The following is a 23,934-nucleotide window of genomic DNA, read 5'->3' as shown; positions in this document are numbered from 1 at the left end:
CGGGAATATGGGCAAGGGACTATGGGATGGCGGATATGTATATGGGCACGGGACTATGGGATGAAGGATGTGTGATGGGTATATGGGCACTGGACTATGGGATGGAGGATATGTATGATGGGTATATGGGCAAGGGACTATGAGATGGCGGATATGTATGATGGGTATATGGGCAAGGGACTATGAGATGGCGGATATGTATGATGGGTATATGGGCACGCGACTATGAGATGAAAGATGTGTGATGGGTATATGGGCACTCGACTATGGGATGGCGAATATGTATGATGGGTATATGAGCATGGGACTATGGGATGGAGAATATGTATGATGGGTATATGGGCATGGGACTATGAGATGGAGAATATGTATGATGGGTATATGGGCATGGGACTATGGGATGGAGGATGTGTGATGGGTATATGGGCACTCGACTATGGGATGGAGGATATGTATGATGGGTATATGGGCACGGGCCTATGGGATCTTGGATATGTATGATGGGTATATGGACACGGGACTATGGGATGGAGGATAATTATAATTTTCTATAACTAACCACAGTTAGCTACTATGCCAGGGCAGCGCCGGGCTCTTCAGCTAGTGTGTGTATGTGTGTGTGTGTGTGTGTATATATATATATATATATCTCATACAGAACATACAACATATAACACACAGAACATACAACATATACATATACAGAACATACATGTAACATACAGAGCATATAACCAGGGCTGTGGAGTCGGTAAGCCAAACCTGCGACTCCGACTCCTCAATTTCCCATCCACCGACTCCAACATATATTGCTTACATTTAAGTGAAAAATTTATTGTAGTACAATGTGAACAGGGAGCTAGTCTGATTGCCATATGTGGAGTCTTGAAGGAATTTTTTTCCCCCAATGTGAAGCTTACTGTTTGCCACATGAGGTTTTTTTGCCTTCCTCTTGATCAACATATTAGGGCAGGTTAGGATAGGATACGGGTTCAACTAGATGGACTTAAAGTCTCCCTTCAACCTTAATAACTATGTTACTATGTTTATAGATGACCTAAAATCTGACCTAATAATTTTAAGGCCAGAGAACAACCTCTCTTCACTCACTTGGGTTGGAGGCAAAGCCGTAACCACATGGGCAACATCTCTAAGGGTGTGTGCACACGCTGCGGATTCTGCTGCGGTTCCGCAGTGGATTTGGCCGCTGCGGTGTACAGTACCATTATTCCCTATGGGAATACAAAACCGCAGTGCAGACGGTGCGGATTTTTCCGCTCGGTTTTCCTGCGGTTTTGAAACCGCAGAAAGAATTGACATGTGAATTCTTTCTGCGGAATCCGCAGCGGTTTCCTATCTCCACCATTGTGGAGATGGTGAAACCGCTGCGGATTTTACAAAATCCACGTGGCCAAATCCGCACCCCATTCCGCAGTGTGTGGACGTAGCCTAGCATTTTCCAAGTATAAAGGAATTGCCTCATGCACAGTCAGTTTTGATGAACGGTTGAATTTTTCTTTGAGAGCAAGTGAAACATTTTGCTGAAATATGGTCAATCTGCTTGCTATAGGAGACGGAGTGAAATCTCTTTCCTTGCAGCAACGCTTTGCCTGTTCCATATCATCCAAATACTTGTCAAAGTCAAACTCCTCATCTGATGAGGATGAAGATATGGCAGCAGTAGCACTGTCAGGACCAAAGTTCTCTTGCGCCTGGCTGTCCTCCTGTAGGCCACTCATCCTATCTGCTACCTCAGTCAGAGCTTCTTTTCCTTTAGTAAGCTGTTGATCATCAAGCAATATACGATGACTTGGGTCCTCATAAACAGCTGCCAGAAAAATTTTAATTTCCAATAGCTGTGTCTCTCTCCGTTTCATTGACGCAGAAATGCCATCTGCGATTAAATCTCCTCTTTGGGACAGGCAAAATAGCAAGTTCTTCCACTCCCTTATGAAAATGCCAGGAGTTAAATCCTCAGCTTGTAATTTTTTAGTCACGGTAAATAGGTGATTAAGCAATTCCTTCAATTCAGTCACCTGTGTCCATTGACCTTCATTTAGGGTTACCTGAGGGTTCTCCATATCTATAAGAAACGGTTTTAGCCAGGATCAAAACTAGGGGGGGCAGAACCTCATACTGTTCCGCAGAATCTCATACTGCACACCTCAGCTGCTGCAGAACCTTATACTACACACCCCTACACTTGAAAATAAAGCCTGCACCTTAAGATGTGAATGCAGTCTATTTATTCCAACTATCAATTGATGTTGATGTGTTACTGAAGACGAGCAATGCCTGTCCTGGGCGTCCTTTTGGGCAGCTATGAGGTGTACCTGACTGGTGCTAAAAAAAAAAAAAAAGTGTCTGTGTGCTACCCGGCTTTCATTCTTTTTGGTACAGATAAGATATGGATAGACAAATATGGATAAATGGATAGATAGAGCAGATTTCTAATCTGCTTTTGCTATTGAAAACATTATCTATGAGCTCAAAGACCTTTCAGGTAATGCTGCTTTTTAAAAAGCTGCTCTGCTTTTGCAGCTGAAAAACGTATCCTCAAAAAACGCAGCAAAAACGCCGGGTGTGAATGTAGCCTTAGATCAGGAATAGAACAGCCATTTATAGGACATTTCATAACTTCCCATATTCCTATGAAAAATATTCAGCAAATTCTGCATTGAACTACTGTACCCAATTTATTATATATTTTAGGAGTCTGAGTCGGACCATTTTATTCCGACGCCACCAAAATGAGCTCCGACTCCGACTCCACAGCCCTGCATATGACATACAGAACATATAACATACAGAACATATAACATAGAGTACGTACTCACCACACACACCTAGGTCCCCGAAGCCATCGATCTCCTGTAATAAATATAAAATGATAAACCAGCCTATATTTACTTTTCCGTCGTAGTCCAATTAATATAGAGGGTCCCGCAACGATCTCCCGAGGAGGAAAGCCGCATCAGCTGATGCGACCGCTCTCCAGCGGCTCCAGCACTGAAATGGCAGGCGGAGGTAATCCTCCGCGTTGTATATCCCTCCGCCGGGAAAGAGGTCCTGTAACCCTAGCCCTATCCCTAACCCTATCTATCCATCTATCCTTCTATCTATCTATCCTTCCATCTATCGATCCATCTATCCTTAATAATAACCTTTATTTTTATATAGCGCTAACATATTCCGCAGCGCTTTACAGTTTGCACACATTATCATCACTGTCCCCGATGGGGCTCACAATCTAAATTCCATATCAGTACAGTCATATGTAAAAGTTTGGGCACCCCTATTAATGTTAACCTTTTTTCTTTATAACAATTTTGTTTTTTGCAACAGGTATTTCAGTTTCATATATCTAATAACTGATGGACTCAGTTATATTTCTGGATTCAAATGAGGTTTATTGTACTAACAGAAAATGTGCAATCTGCATTTAAACAAAATTTGACCGGTGCAAAAGTATGGGCACCCTTATCATTTTCTTGATTTGAACACTCCTAACTACTTTTTACTGACTTCCTGAAGCACTAAATTGGTTTTGTAACCTCATTGAGCTTTGAACTTCATAGCCAGGTGTATCAAATCATGAGAAAAGGTATTTAAAGTGGCCACTTGCAAGTAGTTCTCCTATTTGATTCTCCTATGAAGAGTGGCATCATGGGCTCCTCAAAAGAACTCTCAAATGATCTGAAAACAAAGATTATTCAACATAGCTTTTCAGGGGAAGGATACAAAAAGTTGTCTCAGAGATTTAACCAGTCAGTTTCCACTGTGAGGAACATAGTAAGGAAATGGAAGAACACAGGTACAGTTCTTGTTAAGCCCAGAAGTGGCAGGCCAAGAAAAATATCAGAAAGGCAGAGAAGAAGAATGGTGAGAACAGTCAAGGACAATCCACAGACCACCTCCAAAGACCTGCAGCATCATCTTGCTGCAGATGATGTCACTGTGCATCAGTCAACAATACAGCGCACTTTGCACAAGGAGAAGCTGTATGGGAGAGTGATGCGAAAGAAGCCGTTTCTGCAATCACGCCACAAACAGAGTCGCCTGAGGTATGCAAAAGCACATTTGGACAAGCCAGTTACATTTTGGAAGAAGGTCCTGTGGACTGATGAAACAAAGATTGAGTTGTTTGGTCATACAAAAAGGCGTTATGCATGCGCTGTATTGTTGACCGATGCACAGTGACACCATCTGCAGCAAGATGATGCTGCAGGTCTTTGGAGGTGGTCTGTGGATTGTCCTTGACTGTTCTCACCATTCTTCTTCTCTGCCTTTCTGATATTTTTCTTGGCCTGCCACTTCTGGGCTTAACAAGAATTGTACCTGTGTTCTTCCATTTCCTTACTATGTTCCTCACAGTGGAAACTGACAGGTTAAATCTCTGAGACAACTTTTTGTATCCTTCCCCTGAAAAGCTATGTTGAATAATCTTTGTTTTCAGATCATTTGAGAGTTGTTTTGAGGAGCCCATGATGCCACTCTTCATAGGAGAATCAAATAGGAGAACTACTTGCAAGTGGCCACTTTAAATACCTTTTCTCATGATTTGATACACCTGGCTATGAAGTTCAAAGCTCAATGAGGTTACAAAACCAATTTAGTGCTTCAGGAAGTCAGTAAAAAGTAGTTAGGAGTGTTCAAATCAAGAAAATGATAAGGGTGCCCATACTTTTGCACCGGTCAAATTTTGTTTAAATGCAGAATGCACATTTTCTGTTAGTACAATAAACCTCATTTGAATCCAGAAATATAACTGAGTTCATCAGTTATTAGATATATGAAACTGAAATACCTGTTGCAAAAACCAAAATTGTTATAAAGAAAAAAGGTTAACATTAATAGGGGTGCCCAAACTTTTACATATGACTGTATGTATTTTATAATCCTTCTATCGATCCTTCTATCTATCCTTCCATCTATCTATCCTTCCATCTATCTATCTATCCTTCTATCTATCTATCTATCCTTCTATCTATCTATCTATCTATCTATCCTTCCATCTATCTATCTATCCTTCCATCTATCTATCTATCCTTCCATCTATCTATCTATCCTTCCATCTATCTATCCTTCCATCTATCTATCCTTCCATCTATCTATCCTTCTATCTATCTATCCTTCTATCTATCTATCTATCTATCTATCTATCCTTCCATCTATCTATCCTTCCATCTATCTTTCCTTCCATCTATCTATCCTTCCATCTGTCTATCCTTCCATCTGTCTATCCTTCCATCTGTCTATCCTTCCATCTGTCTATCCTTCCATCTATCTGTCTATCCTTCCATCTATCTGTCTATCCTTCCATCTATCTGTCTATCCTTCCATCTATCTGTCTATCCTTCCATCTATCTGTCTATCCTTCCATCTATCTGTCTATCCTTCCATCTATCTGTCTATCCTTCCATCTATCTGTCTATCCTTCCATCTATCTGTCTATCCTTCCATCCTTTGTCTAATGGAGTGTGGGTTGGACCAATGTAAATGAGGTGGTTGGACAGAAATGACATCACAAATCCTTTTTTTTTTTTTTTTGTTAAATAACATATCTTTATTTAGCTTACAAAACTGCATACAAATCCGCAGGAAAAACCGCATCAAAACCGCGGCAAAACCGCACATGCGTTTTCTGCCAAGAGCTGCGTTTTTTGTGCAGAAAAATCCGTGGGATACTCCACAACGTGTGCACATAGCCTCAGGGTCATTGTGAAGGCAGGAGGAGCAGTGTCAGGTGCGACATTCCCTATTGTGAATGATGGGTCCGGTTACCAGCTGAGTATAGAGGAGTTCTCTATAAAGTTGGGTGGATTGATTTGCATTGCTCCTGTCCATTGGTCAGTAGTCTCTGGTCGCTAGATGGAAGCCTAGTGACTTACCTTCCGTGATCCCCTTGGCTGCTTTTGATTAGTTGGGCTGGGACAATGTGATCACTGTGGCATTATGCACAGATGATGCCACACCAGCTCTGCTAATCAAAAGGGTGCGAGGGGGATCCGAGCCCCCTGTCTAGCCATCAGAAACTGCTGACTTTGCCGATGGACCAAAATTTCACAAATTGATCCACCCAACTCCAGTTACCTGTCATTGTATTCCTGCCTCTGCTGATAATGAGAATACTGAAAATTCTTCAGTACAACAACTACTGAAATGTCTACCTGTTTTGGAAACTTCAGAGCAGTGTTTGCCAACATTTTTAACCTTGAGAGCCACTTTCAACTCAGAGATCGTCTCGAGCCACATCCAGCACCTCTTCATCCCCACAGTAGTGATCAGGGCTGTGTCGGTAAACCCAACCTCCGACTCCTCAATTTCCCTGACTCTGATCCCACAGACCTACCTCACTACTGAGCATGTACATAAAGTGCAGCACAGATTCATCTCAACTAAAAACCCAGATCTTTAGACAAGGAACAGAACAGACATTTATAGAACACCAACTGTGGTTAGTTATAACAAATTATAATGATTATATTGCACATAAAAACATTTCACATCATATATTCAACACTACAGATTTGCAACACAAATTAACTAAACAATTACCCAAGTATTGATAGTATTTTATTTTCAACTCATTCAAGATTTTTGGTTTTTCCTTTCGGTGCAAAGATAAACAGATTTTTGGCAGTTCCAACTCTTGAACTGACCACGTAAAGTTGACCATGCGAAAAGCATGGAGATTGCAAATCGATCCCTACTACTTTCAAGGCCTGTCCCTGAGCATTGTTAATGGACATTGCAAATAGCAGTTGAACTGGAAACTGGAGGCGTTTAAAATAAAAAAACAAATCAGATGGAATGAGTGGAATTCTTGGAATGAAAATGTCCTCTCCTTTGGCACATCTTGTTTCTGAGCTGTGTATCTAACCCTATCCTGTATGATACTTTCTGCTGAGCCATGTATCTAACCCTATCCTGTGTGATTCTAACTGCTGAGCCGTGTACCTAACCCTATCCTGTGTGATTCTGACTGCTGAGCCGTGTACCTAATCTTATCCTGTGTGATACTGACTGCTGAACCGTGTATCTAATCTTATCCTGTGTGATACTGACTGCTGAACCGTGTATCTAATCTTATCCTGTGTGATACTGACGTCTGAACAGTGTTTCTAATCCTATCCTGTGTGATACTGACTGCTGAACCGTGTATCTAATCTTATCCTGTGTGATACTGACATTTGAACATGAACAGTGTTTCTAATCCTATCCTGTGTGATACTGTCTGCTGAGTCGTGTATCTATTCCTATCCTGTGTGATACTAACTGCTGAGCTGTGTATCTAATCCTATCCTGTGTGATACTGACTGCTGAGCCATGTGTCTAATCCTCTCCTGTGTGATACTGACTGAGCTGTGTTTCTAATCCTATCCCGTGTGATACTGACTGCTGAGCCGTGTATCTAATCCTATCGTGTGATACTGGGCTCCCCCTGCAGTCTGTGTCAGAGGGTGGTCTATGTTGGCACGGTAATAAATTGTGTTATTTCCAGCTTTACAGAAGGACGATAACACCATAGAAATGATAAGAATAATAGGCCAAATTGTTTGGTGAATTGGAACGCGCGGGGTTAAAATTTCACCTGACAACATAGCCTATAACGCTCTCGGGGTCCAGATGTGTGACTGTGCAAAATTTTGTGGCTGTAGCTGCGTCGGTGCGGATGCCAATCCCGGACATACATACATACATACATACACACACACACACACACACACACACACACACACACACACACACACACACACACACACACAGCTTTATATATTAGATTTCATAACTTTCCCAAATTCTTCTGAAAAAAATTACAGCTCTTCCTGCATTGTACTACTGAGCCCAATTTAATATATACGGTATTTTAGGAGTCAGTCCATTTTATTCCTACTCCATCATAATGGACATCAATTCCACAGCCCTGGTGGTGACACTCAGAACCCACCATGACCGGTGTGATGATAGTCAAAGCGTTCCGACAGAAAACAGACATTTTTCCCTCATCCCATATAGGCAGTATATGGTATTCCTGTATCATGCACACTCACGTGATTATTGCATACAAGTATCTGTTTGGACTATCCGTGTCACCCTTTCTCCAGGTTACCATATTTATCTCTCCATCCCATAGGCCAGTATATGCACATCTAGATTTGCTCTTCTGTCCTGAAATATTCGCAAAAGTCAGCATCTGGAGACCTTACCTTCCTAACTGGTTGCTAAACCTGGTAGACAGCTGCGAGCCACACATGCCACATGTGGCTCCAGAGTCACAGGTTGGGGACACCTGCTTTAGAGTTTATCGCAGATCACAAGATCACATATAGTTTTTTCCTTTTCAGCTAAATTAATAGTACAAGCAGCTGTAAGAAACTGTAATGTGTATTCCAAGAGAAATCTGTCCCCCCCCCCCCCCCCCGCTTCCTGAACTCGCCATCAGTTTTACGAAAACAACTCGACTCATCTTGCTTAAAGATAAGATGGACGGCCAGCATAGTGAGGTGTCAAAATATGTTTCCTCTTGTACTACCTTATGGAGTGGGTAGTTGGAGAAAGTGTAGAGGGAGAAACAAAGTTGGTGCTGCAAAGCTTTTTTTTTTTTTTTTTACAAGCTTTTACTTCCTGCCAGAGCTGGATTCACATCTGCATAGCTCAGTACTGCTGATTATTGTCCTACACACTGCTGACACTTGTTTTGTGCTAATTAAGGAATGAAGAGCAGGAATCCCTAACTTTGTGATGCGTGAAAGACATCTTGGCATCAGCTCTCCTCCCACTTACTCGGGGTCAGTTGGAAATTGAGAGAATCTACACTGTGTTCCAAATTATTATGCAAAAAATATTTCCTCATATTTTCTCTAAATTACCTATATGAATTGCAGTCATTGTTATTTTCCAGTCATCTAATATTCTAGTATAATTGCAATGTTTTTGAACAAACTGCCTATGAAAACAGTATATTTTTAAAAATAAGAAACTCAAAATGCATGTTCCAAATTATTATGCACAGCAGAGTTTTCAACCTTTTTTATTTTTATTTTGAACAAAAAAATGGTCAATTGTGAAATTATAAGCATTATCAGCTTATTACAAAATGAAATCAAGCAGTTTTCAAGTCAAAGCTTTATTCTAGGTGATGTTACATTTGCATATAGGACCCCTTGTTCGAAAGAAGCTTCTGAACTCTCTCGTCCATTGAATTTGTCAGTTTTTGGATGGTTTGTGCTTCAATTGTTTTGCATGTGGACAGAATACCCTCCCAGAGCTGTTGCTTAGATGTGAACTGCCTCCCGCCATCATATACACTCCTTTTGATGATGCTCCAGAGGTTCTCAATGGGGTTGAGGTCAGGGGAAGATGGTGGCCAAGCCATAAGTTTGTCCTCTTTTATGTTCATAGCAGCCAGAGATGCAGATGTGTTATTTGCAGCATGAGACGGTGCATTATCATGCATGAAAATGATCTTGCTGCGGAAAGCACGGTTCTTCCTCTTGAACCATGGCAGGAAGTGCTGTTTTAGAAACTCCACATAGATTATGGAGTTCATCTTTACCCCTTCAGGGATCCTAAAGGGGCCGACAATCTCTCTCCCCATGGTTCCAGCCCAAAACATTACTCCACCGCCTCCTTGTTGGCGCCTTAGCCGTGTTTTCATGGGATGTCCCATCAACCAGCCATCCTCCACTCCATCCATCTGGACCATCGAGCGTTGCACGGCACTCATCGGTGAACAAAACAGTTTGGAAGTCAGTCTTCATGTATCGTTTGGCCCACTGGAGCCGTTTCTGCTTGTGTGCAGTGGATAGAGGTGGTCGACAGGATGGCTTACGCACAGCTGCAAACCTCTGAAGGACCCTGCATCTTGTTGTTCGGGGGATGTTGGAGGCACCGGCAGCTTCAAAAACTTGTCTGCTGCTATGACAAGGCATTTTTGCAGCTGCTCTTTTAACCTGACGCAATTGCCTGTCGGAAAGAGTCCTCAATTTTTCCTTATCAGCACGCACACGTGTGTGCTGGGAATCAGCTACATACTTCTTGATTGTGCGATGATCACGATGAAGTGTCTTGGCAATGTTAATTGTAGTCATACCTTGGCCTAAATACTCCACAATTTGTTGCTTCTCAGCAGCCGACACATCCTTTTTCTTTCCCATTTTGGCAAAAAATGTAGGCTGCTTAATAATGTGGAACAGCCTTCTTAAGTAGTCTTGCCTTTATTTGGACACACCTGCCAAACTAATTTGCACAGGTATCTGCAATTGCTTTCAGTGATATTAAGAGCCCTGACACACATCACCATCAATGAGTTTAAATGACAAACAAAATTCTAACCTTATCACTCCTAAACTCTTTTTGCATAATAATTTGGAACACAGTTTTCAGGTGCCCTTTAAAAGGAATGGCTCATACAGCCAGCTAATATTAGGGAGTTGCAGTTTATGCAATTGAAAGTTCACAAATGATTTTTGTAATGTTTTTCGAAACTACAACGTTATTAATAATGGCGGTGTTTATGTGTTGGTAGATAAAAATTGCGACACTAAATAATATAAGCCGGGCTCGTGGCCTGCCCTCCACATAAGCCGCCATTCTCCTGTTTACAGATGATCTGTTCTATAAAATTAAGAACGCTGTGCATGAATATTTATAGGGAAAGCTTTGATTTTCCTCTTTACGGCTTTGTATGTTTGGGATGGAGTTAAAGCTTGAAAGTTGCCTCTGGTCCTCTTCAGTAGTCGCTCAGAGGAGGGGGCGCTGGCTCGTAGGGCGGGCAGGGTTAACCTTTTATGTGCTGGCCACTGAACAGCCACCAGCGCTTTACTTTTGACCCTTTCATACCAGCATCTCTGGATTGATCCTGGGAGGTAACGAGTCCCCCCCCAGTATTCGGGCTTTGTATTTTTTTTTAAATTTTGTTTGCTTGTTTGTTTTTTTTTCCTCCTCTTCTGCTCTGGTTCACTTGGAAACTAATAAAAAAAATATATAAATAAAAGGGGACCACAAAGCGCAGCAGCGCAGGTGTCGCCAATGTTTGAAAGCTGATTGAGGGAAGCAGATGGCTCGAGTCAATGGCATCCAGCCAAAAGAGCAGGTGCTGGTCACGTGAGCACCGGTTACCAGGGTAATGTGATTGCTCTTGGCGTGCAGATGAAAGGAAAGGGGCCCAGCGTTCAGCTGTAGTGTTGTATAATTTGTGGCAGTTAGAGCGGAAATAAAGGCTGGAAATGGAGCCTCATGCTACGGGAGACTTCTGTCCATGGGCACCACAAGCACCAGGACTGTGGGGAGACTCCCGGATTAGGTTCTGCAGAAAGCTCAAGCTTGGGATTCTTTAGTTTTTCTTTTTTAGGTTTCTCCTTTTATAGGAAACTTTTCCTATGTCTGTCTGATCATACATGTACGGACTGCAGACTTTAGATCCTGGAAGTCGGAGCTGCTGCTCAACTCCAGCTTTCAGCCTAATCATTCCTTCCCGTAGAATTTATGCGTAAAATACTGATCCTGAAAAAAAGATCATAAATATGATTTCAGTTTAACTGTCAAACAGTAATGCAGGCGTCCTAAGGCAAGCTCAGGCAGGCCAGAAACCTCCTGTGGAGCACACTGGCTCAGTGGTTAGCAGCACTGGGGTAAAATTACATGACCACATCTGCCAGGAGTGTGTATGCTCTCCCTTTGTTTTTGTGAGTTTCCTCTGGGTTCTCCGGTTTCCTCCACAATCCAAAGACATACTGATGGGGCTCACAATCTACATTCCCAATCGGGGACAAGGATGAAGTCTGTAAACGCTGCGCAGTATGATGGCGATATGTAAGCAAGTGAAATATTTATTAACCAGAAAGGGAAGCAGGGAAATGTGTTGAAGGGGTGGGATAAAAAGGGAAGAGTCCAGCAACTCTGTTACGTTTACATATAATGGTATACAAAAATGTATCCAGATTAATCGTTCTTGTATAGGAATAAACCTTTCCCTCAATAAAAAGGGTTTAATTACTGGATATGGTATAATTAAGCCAGAGTTTAGATTCTAGCCTAATCTAAACTTTGGAATATGATCCATTTTTTTTTTTTTAATTTCTATTTTGGTGGCATAGCGACAACATGTTCCATAGCGCTGTACATAGTGTCCTCCCACATTCTATTTTGCTTCTATCAGAGGTTAATCAATTGCCTTTGACTTTAGGAGCCAGTGTTTATTTTTTTTTAGTTTTTGGCCAGGCACCCAAAACTTTAGACGACGAGATTTGCAGTTGTCCTGTGTGTGACCCTATAAGGCCATGTGCACACGTTGCGGATTCTGTTGCGAATCCGCAGGGTTTCAGGCTCTGCGGGTCCGTAGCAGATTTAGGTGCGTTGTACAGTATCATTGTTTTCAATGGTAAACTGAAAAACGCTGTGCCCATGCTGCGGATTTTTCCGCGCGGATTTGCTGCGGGTTCAAATCCGCAGCATGTCTATTCTTTGTGCGGATTCCGCTGCGGTTTCACACCTTCTCCATTGTAGAGGTGTGAAACCGCAGGGCTAAACCGCAGGCTAATCCGCAGGTAAACCATAGGTCTTTTGACCTGAGAATTTACCTGCAGATTTTTCCAAATCTGCGCGGAAAAATCTGCAGGATCAAAAACTACATGTGTATGTGTACATAGCCTAAACATTGAATGAATGGGGAGTACTGCAGAAAGCAAAACATTGGCACGGTAGTGGCAAAGTTATGTCAGACAGAAACTTCAAAATGTTCCCTTACTTTCAAGTTATTTTTGTGAAAGCTTGAGAGAACCTGTTGACTGTGGGAAGAACAAATCGCAGCTCGGGAGAGACTAGTCAGTCACTTCTAGCAGCACTGGGATAGGCCAGCCAAGGGTGGAACAAGGATTAGTCTAGCCTCTACCCATGGCCAGACCTTTTGAAATCCTATTTTCTCTGGAATACTCAAGAAAAATATACAGTAGTATAAATTATATTTCTTCACGAAACAATCACTGACCTCAGGGAGACCAGTCAAAGAAAACACTGCGGCAGCCGGCAAAGGCGCTCAATCAGTGAAATCCTAGGTGCAATGCTCCCTGGGAAAAACGAATATGCAAATAAAGTCCGTGGAGCCTCATTTAAGAGTCTCAAACACGGGACTAGCCAGATCTTCCTCCAGGGAAGGACCCAGCCAAGGGGTGTCTCCTTTCGGAAACCACCATTAACCACCATATTAAGTGGCCCTTTAAGTCAATATCCAGCTCTTTACGAGTTTACAGATATGACAAGGGAAATACCAAGGCCAGGTATCCATCCACAGACAGCTGTTTCGGGGTGTTTCCCCTCATCAGTGTGGAGTAGGATTCTGGCCCCTACTCCACACTGATGAGGGGCAACACCCCGAAACAGCTGTCTGTGGATGGATACCTGGCCTTGGTATTTCCCTTGTCATATCTGTAAACTCGTAAAGAGCTGGATATTGACTTAAAGGGCCACTTAATATGGTGGTTTCCGAAAGGAGCCACCCCTTGGCTGGGTCCTTCCCTAGAGGAAGATCTGGCTAGTCCCATGTTTGAGACTCTTAAATGAGGCTCCACGGATTTTATTTGCAAATTATATTTCTTGAAATCCCTTCTCCTTCTATGCTTAGCAGTCAAGTGGGTAGTCCTACTTGGTGATGGAAAGGTTTCTCTGTATACACAGGGTTCTAGTCACGGACGTGGACCGCCCACCGGACTCCTAAGCTTGTAAAGAGAAGGGATTTCAATGAATGACACTTTCCCATAGACCTATACTTCAGCCTCCTCGGCTGTCTGCTTTCTAACCTTCTGTCTGGGGGTCAGGCACCATGTTCAGTGGAACAGGTTCCTTTGGCAGTTGAAAGTTATTAATTTATAATTTTTTTTTTTCTTATTTTGTGATCACTTTTTTTTTTTTTTATTGATTTTCTTTCCAAATAAATGAAGGTCACAAAGCTTGTGTCATTGTGAGCCGTTATTACGCAATTGGGAGGCAGAGAGAGGTATTTCCCAAAGGAAAAGTGTGTATGTGGGTCAAGCCCAGAGTGTCACGCTCATAAAAACAGACAGAAACCACAGGCTTGTTATAAATTAACAGATGATGAAAGAGCCGCTGATGTCATCACCTGAGAGGAACTCAATACATATGCAGACATGTCAGATAGGGCCATGCACGCGGGAGCAGCCGGCTGCAGCTCCATGCACCGCCCGGCCCCGCCGCCCAGCTACTCTGCTGTGCAGGGCGCACATTCACCCACTGATCGAATGACGGCTTTAAACAGTTTTTTGCGTTCTTTTCTTGTTGGTAGTTAATCACTTTGCGTTCTTGTGTGCTAGTTCTTACACAATTAACACACGTTCCCTACCTGTATTCTCTTGCATATGTATGGAATAGCTAGAATACTTTAGAGACACTCTGACTTCTTCTGGCGTAAAAAAAAAAAAAAGGTCTTATCTGTGAGACATTTAATTGAAAAGCTCATCTCTGAGAAGAGGCAGATGTCTTTCCAGAATGACCACTAGGGGCACTGCTTCCATATAGTAGATCCTGTAGTGCATGAAAGCTTGTTGATCCGGAGCGATCGCTGATTTGCAGTGATTCCTGCGGTTTACGTTGGTGAAATAACTGGTCATTTCTTTTCATGCGATATTGGCCTGAGGATCGCTGACATTATATGAATATAGAGCTGACAAAAACGTCCGACACATTTAAGGGGATGATCATTATTTTTCATTTTTTTAATTATTTTTTGGAGTCTATGGATTGCACAGAGGCTTCTGAAATCCAAGAGATGACCCGGTATTGGCATCTGTGGTCTGCATGGCATATACAGAAGGGTGGTGGCCTGGTGGGGGATTGAACTTGCAGTGCCATGTCCGAACAGAATAGTCTTTCATTGTGCTAGGAGCAGAGCACAGAGAATGTAATCAGATAAGGATGAAAGAGGCTTTATACCAAATACAAGCAACAAGTTGTCTATTTCTCAGGCCTGTCCCCTGCTGCTGCAGCCTGCACCGCGCGTCTAGGCCAGGAAAGATGCTCCACAAACTCCTCCTTTGCACATGTGATTTTATATTCGGCACCATTTGCGTATTATTTAGCGACAGTAATTGGCCCCTTATCCATAGATTTTAATGTCTGCCACGATGGTATATGGCTATGTAGTGAGACAGTGTGGTTAGCACTCTCAGCACGAACCGGGTCTCTCTGGTAGGGATTATTGCACACAATATTGAAGGAAAACCAAGGCACTCCAAAATTGCAGATGAAATGTAGCATGTTAGTTTTATTGCGTTATCAGCATGTTTAGCTCCAGCAGTAAAAAAAAAAATAAAAATTGGCCAACGTTTTGGTTCTCATCAGAGCTTGACCACAGCCCCCCCCCCCCCCAAAAAAAAAAAAAAAGTGTCATATAGATGAGTTTTATTTTCCCTTTCCTTCAAGATCTGATATGGAGCTAACCATTGGCCACTTCTGTGCTTCGGCAGCTACATATACTGATATGCTGATAATGACTCAATGAAAAGAACACTTTCTCATCTGCTGTTGGTGTACTATGGTATGTGGTAATGGTCTTCTGTTAGGGGGGCTGGCAGTGAGAGGAAATGCTACGCTTTGAGGTGGCCAGTAAAAAAAAAAAAGAAAAAAAAGGTGTAGATAATTTCCTTCATCTGTCTTCTCTTTTCTCCTATGGTGGACATTTTGAAGGATATTGCATACACTGTAGTGCAGACTTTTTTGTTTTGTACGTGTGGTGAGGCAGTATATCCAACTGGACGGCTGTACCCATATACACAAGAAACATTCAGCTTGTTGCCTGATCCCTTTTATTTATCTGTTTTGGTCTTTTTAAATCTCATCACAGAACAAGGTTTTCGGTGAACTGGTCTAGAAAAGTTTATTTGAAAGAGTAATTCCAGTGGAAAGGCTGGATGTGTAGATGTTGATAATGATGCTCTCGGTATTTAGATTTTATTTATTATACAGTAATTTTCTGCTGACCACTCTCGTAGTCTCCATTCACTGCGGCAACCTGAGCATGGGCCTGACAAGTCAAAAAGTAAAGGCACCATGATGTGGTAACTTTCAAAATAGGGATATGTTCATGCTGACTTTTTTTAATTTCTTGATCAAAAGCTTTAAAAAAAAAAAAAAAAAATATAAAAAAAATCATTGGAAGATCAAAACCCATGAGTTTTGATTGGACCCATTTCTGCTCCAAAACTCTTTGGGGAAAAAAAATTGTGAATTTTCCCTAGAACAACTGCATGACCCCAGAGAGATTTTTTTCCTCTGCTGTCTGGTAATAAACTGTGCCTGGGCCTGCCGTTTCCCTGCCTTTGTTATGATTGAGATAGCAGGCTTTTATGAGAGTTTGTATAATGGTTGTCATTTCCACTGTGCATAGAACTGAGATGGGTTTACCTTCAATTGAGTTAAATGAGTAATGCTTACAAGTGGCTTGGTTTTCAGTACAGATTTTTTTTTTCTTCCTTTTTTAAATATATATTTTTACTATAAAAAATAATGCACTTTGTAATCACCCGATTATGGAGGAAAAATGCACACCACTTATCATTCAACCTTCAGCCTTGAACACGTTAGATAATACGTCGTACCGGCTGTTGTTACAGCTGCATTGTAAGAATTTTTTAAATGGAATTTTTTTTTTCTGTCAGAGTAGAATGTAATTCCTGCCATTACCTGAAAGATGCCGGCGTCAGACGCTGATCTGCCATTCATTAAATTTAACTTTGCTTGTTAGGATAATCATGTTTACCATGGCAGTACCAAGAGCAGTCTGTTGTAATGTCTGTCTGTCATCCTAATTGCCCATTCAGACTCACCGATAATCGGGAACAAGCTCTTTTGCTGATTATCAGTTTGTCGCTTGTTTATCGGGTGATTGGATCCTTCATGTCGGCTTTGAATTTCTCATCGTCCTGTCCAAACAGATGATGTGCTGCCGATAATACGATTCTCCTCTGCATGTACAATATCATTAACGATCGTTCTGTACACATGGAATATTGGTCGACCCATCTATATATAGACTGTTAGAAAACGACCACCCATTTGGCTTTTATATAGACAATCAGACGGACTTTAATGGCATCAGAGGAGTTGTTAGATTGCTTGTTGATTACTGGCTTGTTTACCGCATTTACACATTACAGATGTAAAAGCACAATGTTCTGCAGCAAACTGCACTTTTTTTTGCTGCTGCAATGTGTGAATGGAGCTTAAACATACTGGCGGACATCTGAAGAACAAGCTGCCATTAGCTCGTCTTAATGGGCCCTTACAGGTCTTCTGCTCTTATGTCCTAAATTTGGGTTCATACGAAGAGTTATCTTTTTTCAAGTAGGTTTGGAGCGGGTCCATTCTGAAACCTGCCTGAGAAAGCATACAGAAAATGTGCAGAAGAATTAGCATATTAATTTCTTTGTAAAAACTACTTGCTGTTCATATGATCAGGCTTTTGAACGTCTTCTAACTACTTAAAGCCCCCGTCACACACAGCGATCTCGCTAGCGAGATCGCTGCTGAGTCACAAGTTTTGTGACGCAACAGCGATCTCACCAGCGAGATCGCTGTGTGTGACACTTACCAGCGACCGGCCCCCCTGCCGGTTATCGCTGATCGTCCTGGAATGGCCAGGACATTTTTTTTGATCGCTGATCTCCCGCTGGGCCAGCACGCATCGCTGCGTGTGACAGGCGGGAGATCAGCGATCTGGCGCTGGTAACGAAGGTAAACACAGGGTTTCTAAGCGGCGTGCAGCGCTTAGAAACCCGATGTGTACCTTGGTTACCAGCTCCCTGCACCAGCCCGCTGGTAACTAAGGTACACCATGGGTAACTAAGTGACGTGCGTCGCTTGTTACCCTCGTGTGTTGTTTGGCAGCTCACCAGCGATCATGTAGCGACACACCAGCGATCCTGACAAGGTCATATCGTTGTCAGGATCGCTGGTGCGTCGCTATGTGTGACGGGGCCCTCCAGGCAACTGAAAGTGAGCGAAAGAAAAAGCCTAAGAACGCAACAAAAAACTTTTGCACACCTTACCAGTAGATATCTGCGTAACGTGCACCTAGGCTCTTCAGGGGAAATAAACCTGCTGGCATTTCCTGGAGCGGTTTCCACTAAAAAACCTTGTTTGTTTAGCCTGACTGTTTAGGATTGTTGTGTGAACATACCCTTATGTTTTCTTCCTGTGAGCAGATTGTAGCCCTACTGGCGGAAGGTAGGAGGATATTTTAGTAAGAATAATGACTACAAATCGCTCTTCCATTTGGGGTATACTTTTTTTGACGGCAAGAACCTTGTCTGCTGCCAGTGTTTGCCGTCATGTACTCAGAAACCGGGCACTTCATTGCAGTCAGTGGGATCCATCAGGATAACATGTGCCAGATCTGCATTCACAATGCTGGCCATGAAGGTATTGTGACTCCTGTCCATCTGATATGGCATGTGGAGAGGCACAACTACACTCCTGATGGGCCAGTTGCAGGGCAACCATCCGGCCCTACCTAGCTTGGTGTACGGCTACCTTATAGCATGGTGCACACTGTTTGCTGAGCGGTTTGGCAGGAGTGAGTGTCTGCAGGAACACTTAATTGTAACGCCTTATACCATATCCTTTATGAATAAACATGAACTTTAATCAAGTTTTCTTTTTTTCACTTTCCAGTAATAAGTCTGATGCTGAAGGAAGTGCACAAAAGAAGAAAGCTGTTAAGGTTAAGCCTGAAGGTGTGGAAGGTTCAGATTTGGACAAAACTACTACTAACAATGCTACAACTACTACTACTACTCCCCCTCTTTCCCCGCCACCAGAGGAAGAGGATGACTCTGGCATCCAGGTAATAAGAGGATGTAAATTACTTTTATAAATGTGTATAGATGGCTAATGCAAGGTACTCACCCTCGCCCCATCCTCCGAATTGACACTTTCTCGTTCGCCTTATTGGGGGACACAGAGACCATGGGCGTATGCTGCTGCCACTAGGAGGCTGACACTATGCACAAAAAAAGGTTAGCTCCTCCTTCGCAGTGTACACCCCACCGACCGGCAGGGAATTCCTCAGTTTAGCTTAGTGTCAGTAGGAGGTGGACACGGGTCTTTGATTAGACCCATATATACCTCGATGTGCGTCGTTCCTTTTCAGGTTTTTCCGGAGGGATACAGAGTGAATAGTCACATCTGTACTCCCACAAGGAGTCTGTGAGTACGGCGTGTACTGCCACCCCGTATCCTCGCAGTTCTCCGTAGCAGGACCAGCAGCCTTCCAGGCGGACGCCAACACGAAGACGTGTCAGCGATTCATAGGGTCCTTGTCAGTCTCCCACCCACTCGCCTACCAGAGCCTGTCGGTTGGACGAGATGCAGACATCCTTCAGGAACATGGTACCCGGGACGGGTGAGTATTGGGACCCTTTGGTCTCCTCAGTGGGCACGGTGGCGGCGTTCTCCTTGGAGCAGGAATGCGGTAGCGCTGCGGACACCTGCGGTCATCCTGCGCATCCAGGCAGCTACCGCTCTCTCTTACAGTTCCCTTCTCCCCTGACTGGTTTCTTTTGCGGCAGCGCTCATGCTGCGGCACCTCCGCGCCGACCCCGTGCTGACAGGCGGCCGCCGCTATTACTTTAGGCACCAGCTTCATTTCGGGCCTACTCCAGCATCGCGGCCACGCCTCCCGCCCCTTTCTACTAATCGGGCTTCTCTCCCGCCCGTTCCAGGACCTCCCACCGCCTCTTTCTTGCACCCCAGCCTGTTTTTGTCCAGCGAGCGGTGCCTTTTTCAGCCTGGCGGTTAGCTCCGCCCTTCTTCCCCTGGAAGCGCGCGTCTTCCCCATTCCTCTCAGGCGGTCGCCATCTTCCCAGCCTGTCAGCCGGACACCGTTCTGTCAGCCGGATTTCGCTCTGACCTGCAGCTGCAGACAAGTCGGATAGCATTGTCTCTGGGGACACCGGACCGTGAGTAGCTCTGCATCTGCAGACTGACACCCTCCTCTGCCTTCTGTCCCCCAACCTTCCGGCACTACCTCAGTTTTCACTGTCTAACTCTAAATCTGATCGTACCCGCTCTACGGCTCCCCCCTGCACTCTAGTCAAGTACTTTGCGTGCTCTTCTTGCAATCGCAAACTTCCCTCAGGTCAGTCCACTCCCCTCTGCCTGGACTGTAGCAATCCAATTCAGCCTGACGCCACCTAGGAGCCATCTATGGCCCCAGGTGAGAGTGAACCCCCCATGCCTGGCTGGGCTTCATATCTTTCACAATCAGTGGCAGACCTCAGCAGGGTGTCTCAGTCCCTAGTAGCCGTTCTGGATAAGTTGCCCCTGGACACTTCTGCAGGGTCCAGCAGGTCTCAAGAGATTCCTTCTGAGTCAGCCAGCGTTAGTCGCAAAAGACCCAGGCAGCTCCGGAAGCCTCTCCTCGTCCCATCTCACCGCAGAGTCCTTCTCAGCAGCCTCCTTCCCAGGCCTCCTCTCCCGAGTCAGGTGAAGCGTTCTCGGACAGGTCTTCTGAGGGGATTTTAGAGCTGGATTCGGACCAGGATGCGAACATGAAGGTTACGGTGCAGAACCTCATTGCAGCGATTCACCATACCTTCGAGATTGCTGACCCCCCTGCGAAATCCTCAGATCAGGAGGTTTCGTTCAGACGGGCGGAAACACCCTCCAGGGTATTTCCTTTCCATTCCGAGTTTGGAAAGATTTTTACCAGGGAAAGAGAAGATCCGACCAGACGCTTTCAAAGAGGAAAGCGTCTCGGCGTACTGTACCCGTTTGCTAAAGAGCTCACGGACAACTGGTCTGCTTCTTCCTCGGTGTACCCGCCCGTGTCCAGACTTTCTAATAACACGGTTCTCCCCCTTTCAGGCATGGCGTCTCTTAAGGATTCTAATGATAGGATTATAGAATCCCTAACTAAGTCTGCCTTCAAGCGGCTTCAGCGGCGGTATGTCCAAGCTTTGCTTCATCTTTGGCAGCAAAGGCCATAGCTACTTGGGCAGAGGATCTTTGTCAGGGCATCCTAGATAAAGCACAACCAGAGAGGTTGGCCGATCTTGCCAATCAGATTTCCCATGCGGGGGATTATTTGCTTTCTGCTTCTTTGGATGCCGCATCCTGCGCAGTTCAGGCGTCAAGCAACGTTGTGGCAATCCAACGTACAATTTGGCTCAAGGCCTGGCAGGCGGACTTGTCTTCTAAAAAGTCTCTTACTAATCTGCCTTTTCAGGGAGTACGCCTCTTTGGATCCCAATTGGACCAGATTATTAAGGACGCCACCGGAGGCACGAGTTCCCTCCTCCCTCAGTCCAAGCCTCGCAGACCTCCACTAAGGCGTCAGTTTCGACCCTTTCGGGCTTTCCGCCGTTTCAATACGGCGGAGAACCCATCCAACCAACAAAGACCGCAGGCGCGCCAAGATAGAAAGAAAGTTTCCTTCAGGCCCACTCCCTCTTGGCGATCCCACTCTTCCCAGGGCAGACCATCCAGATCCAGATCTGGACGGTCTACATCTGCATGACTATCGTCGGACTCCCGAGGGTCCCTTCCAATTGGGAGGTCGACTCCTCTTCTTCAGGGACATCTGGCTGGCCTCAGTAGAGGACGCTTGGGTCAGGGAGGTTGTATCGTCAGGATACAAGATAGAGTTCGTCTCTCTTCCACGTGATCGTTTATTCGAATCCCGTCCTCCAAAAGATCCAGCCTTGATCCCGCGATTCTGTACGGCCATCGCCTCTCTCCTCAGTTCCGGGGTGATTGTGCCCGTTCCCGACTCGGAGCGGTTCACAGGGTTTTATTTGAACCTTTTTGTGGTACCGAAAAAAGGCGGGGCGGTCCGACCCATCTTGGATCTCAAGGTTCTCAACACGAGAGTCCGCCTCCGACACTTCCGGATGGAGTCAGTTCGTTCGGTAATCGGTTCCATGGAAGAGCAGGAATTCATGTGTTCAATAGACATCCAAGATGCCAATTTACATGTTTCCATATTCTCCGGACATCAGAAGTTCCTGCGTTTTGCGATTCGCCAGGAACATTACCAGTTCGTCGCGCTGCCCTTCGGTCTCGCCACCGCTCCCAGAGTCTTCACGAAGATCATGGCTGCGCTGATGGCCTTGTTGAGGATCAGAGGTCTCGTTCTTTTTCCGTACCTCGACGATATTCTGATCAAAGCTTCCTCTTTTCAACAGGCTCGCCTAAGTTTTACGATCGTCCTAGACACCCTTTCCAATTTCGGGTGGATCGTCAACAGGAAAAAGTCCTGTCTGATTCCTACTCAACGTCTTGTGTTTCTGGGCTTACTGTTCGACACTCGTCAGTGAAGGGTCTTTCTCCCACGAGAGAAGATTCTTTCCCTGCAGCAGGATGTACGATCGCTGCAGACCACACGATTTCCGTCCCTCCGAACAACTATGAGGGTCCTGGGAAAGATGGTGGCGGCGATAGAGGCAGTTCCCTTTGCCCAATTTCACGCCAGACCTCTCCAGCACGCCATTCTGTCGAGGTGGAACGTTTCGGCTCTGTCCCTGGATCGCCCTGTTCGTCTTTCATGCCGGATCAAGCGGTCACTCAACTGGTGGTTGATGTCACCTCTCATCCTCTTGGGGCGGTCTTTTCTTCCCGTTCACTGGCAGATTGTAGCAACGGATGCCAGCCTCCTCGGCTGGGGTGCAGTGTTCCGCAATCACACTGTTCAGGGTCGTTGGTCGACTCAGGAATCAGCTCTGCCGATCAACGTCCTAGAGATACGAGCGATCTATCTGGCTCTCGTCCACTGGGAGAGGCTGCTCAGGGGCTTGCCTGTCCGGATTCAGACAGACAATGCCACAGCGGTGGCATATGTCAGTCGCCAAGGAGGGACACGGAGTGTCTCAGCTCTGGCAGAAGTGTCCAAGATTCTTGATTGGGCAGAGATTTCTGTCCCGACAATTTCCGCGGTACACATTCCCGGCGTAGACAACTGGGTTGCTGATTTTCTCAGCCGCGAGGGTCTCGCGGCGGGAGAGTGGCCCCTACATCCGGAGGTGTTTCATCTGCTCTGCCGTCGATGGGGAGCCCCGGATGTAGACCTGATGGCGTCTCGCCTCAACAGGAAAGTCCCACAGTTTGTTTCCAGGTCTCGAGACCCTCTGGCAGTGGGCGCCGACGCTCTGGCCGTTCCTTGGTCGCAGTTCGAACTCCCCTACCTGTTCCCTCCTCTGCCGCTTCTTCCCAAGCTGTTGAAGATCAAAGCAGAAGGAATTCCAGTCATTCTCATCGCCCCGAATTGGCCCAGAAGGTCTTGGTTCGCGGACATTGTCAACCTTCTCGCGGACGCCCCCTGGAAGCTTCCAGACGGGGCAGATCTGCTGTCTCAAGGCCCGATTTGCCACCCCAATTCTCGGCCGCTCAATTTAACGGCGTGGCTGTTGAGACCGAGGTTTTGAAACGGGCAGGATTCTCCGATCAAGTAATTCATACCATGATCCGAGCAAGAAAGCCATCATCTTCCAAAATTTATTATCGTACTTGGAAGGCCTATTTCACCTGGTGTGAGGCCAATGACATCGTGCCCATGTGCTTTTCGCTCCCTTCTGTTCTGGCGTTTCTTCAGGCAGGGTTGGATGCGGGACTTGCCCGCAGTTCTATGAAGGGTCACGTTTCGGCGCTGTCTATTTTATTTCAGAAGACGTTGGCCTCCCGTCCTCAGGTCAAAACCTTTCTTCAGGGCGTGGCTCACACGGCTCCTCCGTACTGAGCGCCCGTGGTTCCATGGGATCTTAATCTGGTTCTTGAGGTTCTGCAAGGTCCTCCTTTTGAACCTCTCAGGGATGTTTCTCTTTCTATCCTTTCTTGGAAGATAGCTTTTCTGGTGGCCATCACTTCCATCCGGCGCGTGTCGGAATTGGCGGCTCTTTCTTGCTGCTCACCTTTTTTGGTACTTCA

At 45.0% G+C, this 23,934-nt stretch overlaps 1 protein-coding gene across 2 annotated transcripts in view; it reads left to right on the top strand.

Annotated features, from left to right (window-relative positions):
• The window catches only part of CHD7 (chromodomain helicase DNA binding protein 7), a 206,157-nt gene that overhangs the window by 108,117 nt on the left and 74,106 nt on the right, over positions 1 to 23,934 (top strand). For both annotated transcript variants that reach the window (XM_073583948.1, XM_073583947.1), the window contains one exon: positions 18,688 to 18,859. In XM_073583948.1, coding sequence (XP_073440049.1) covers positions 18,688 to 18,859 — 172 coding nt within the window. The remainder of the gene's footprint in view (positions 1 to 18,687; positions 18,860 to 23,934) is intronic.

Source organism: Dendrobates tinctorius, unplaced genomic scaffold (genome assembly GCF_039654945.1).
Source record: "Dendrobates tinctorius isolate UK_male_01 unplaced genomic scaffold, ASM3965494v1 ptg000082l, whole genome shotgun sequence".
Classification (NCBI taxonomy): Eukaryota; Metazoa; Chordata; class Amphibia; order Anura; family Dendrobatidae; genus Dendrobates; species Dendrobates tinctorius.
Note: the sequence above shows the minus strand (reverse complement) of the source record. Positions and strands in the feature narration are given on the sequence as shown.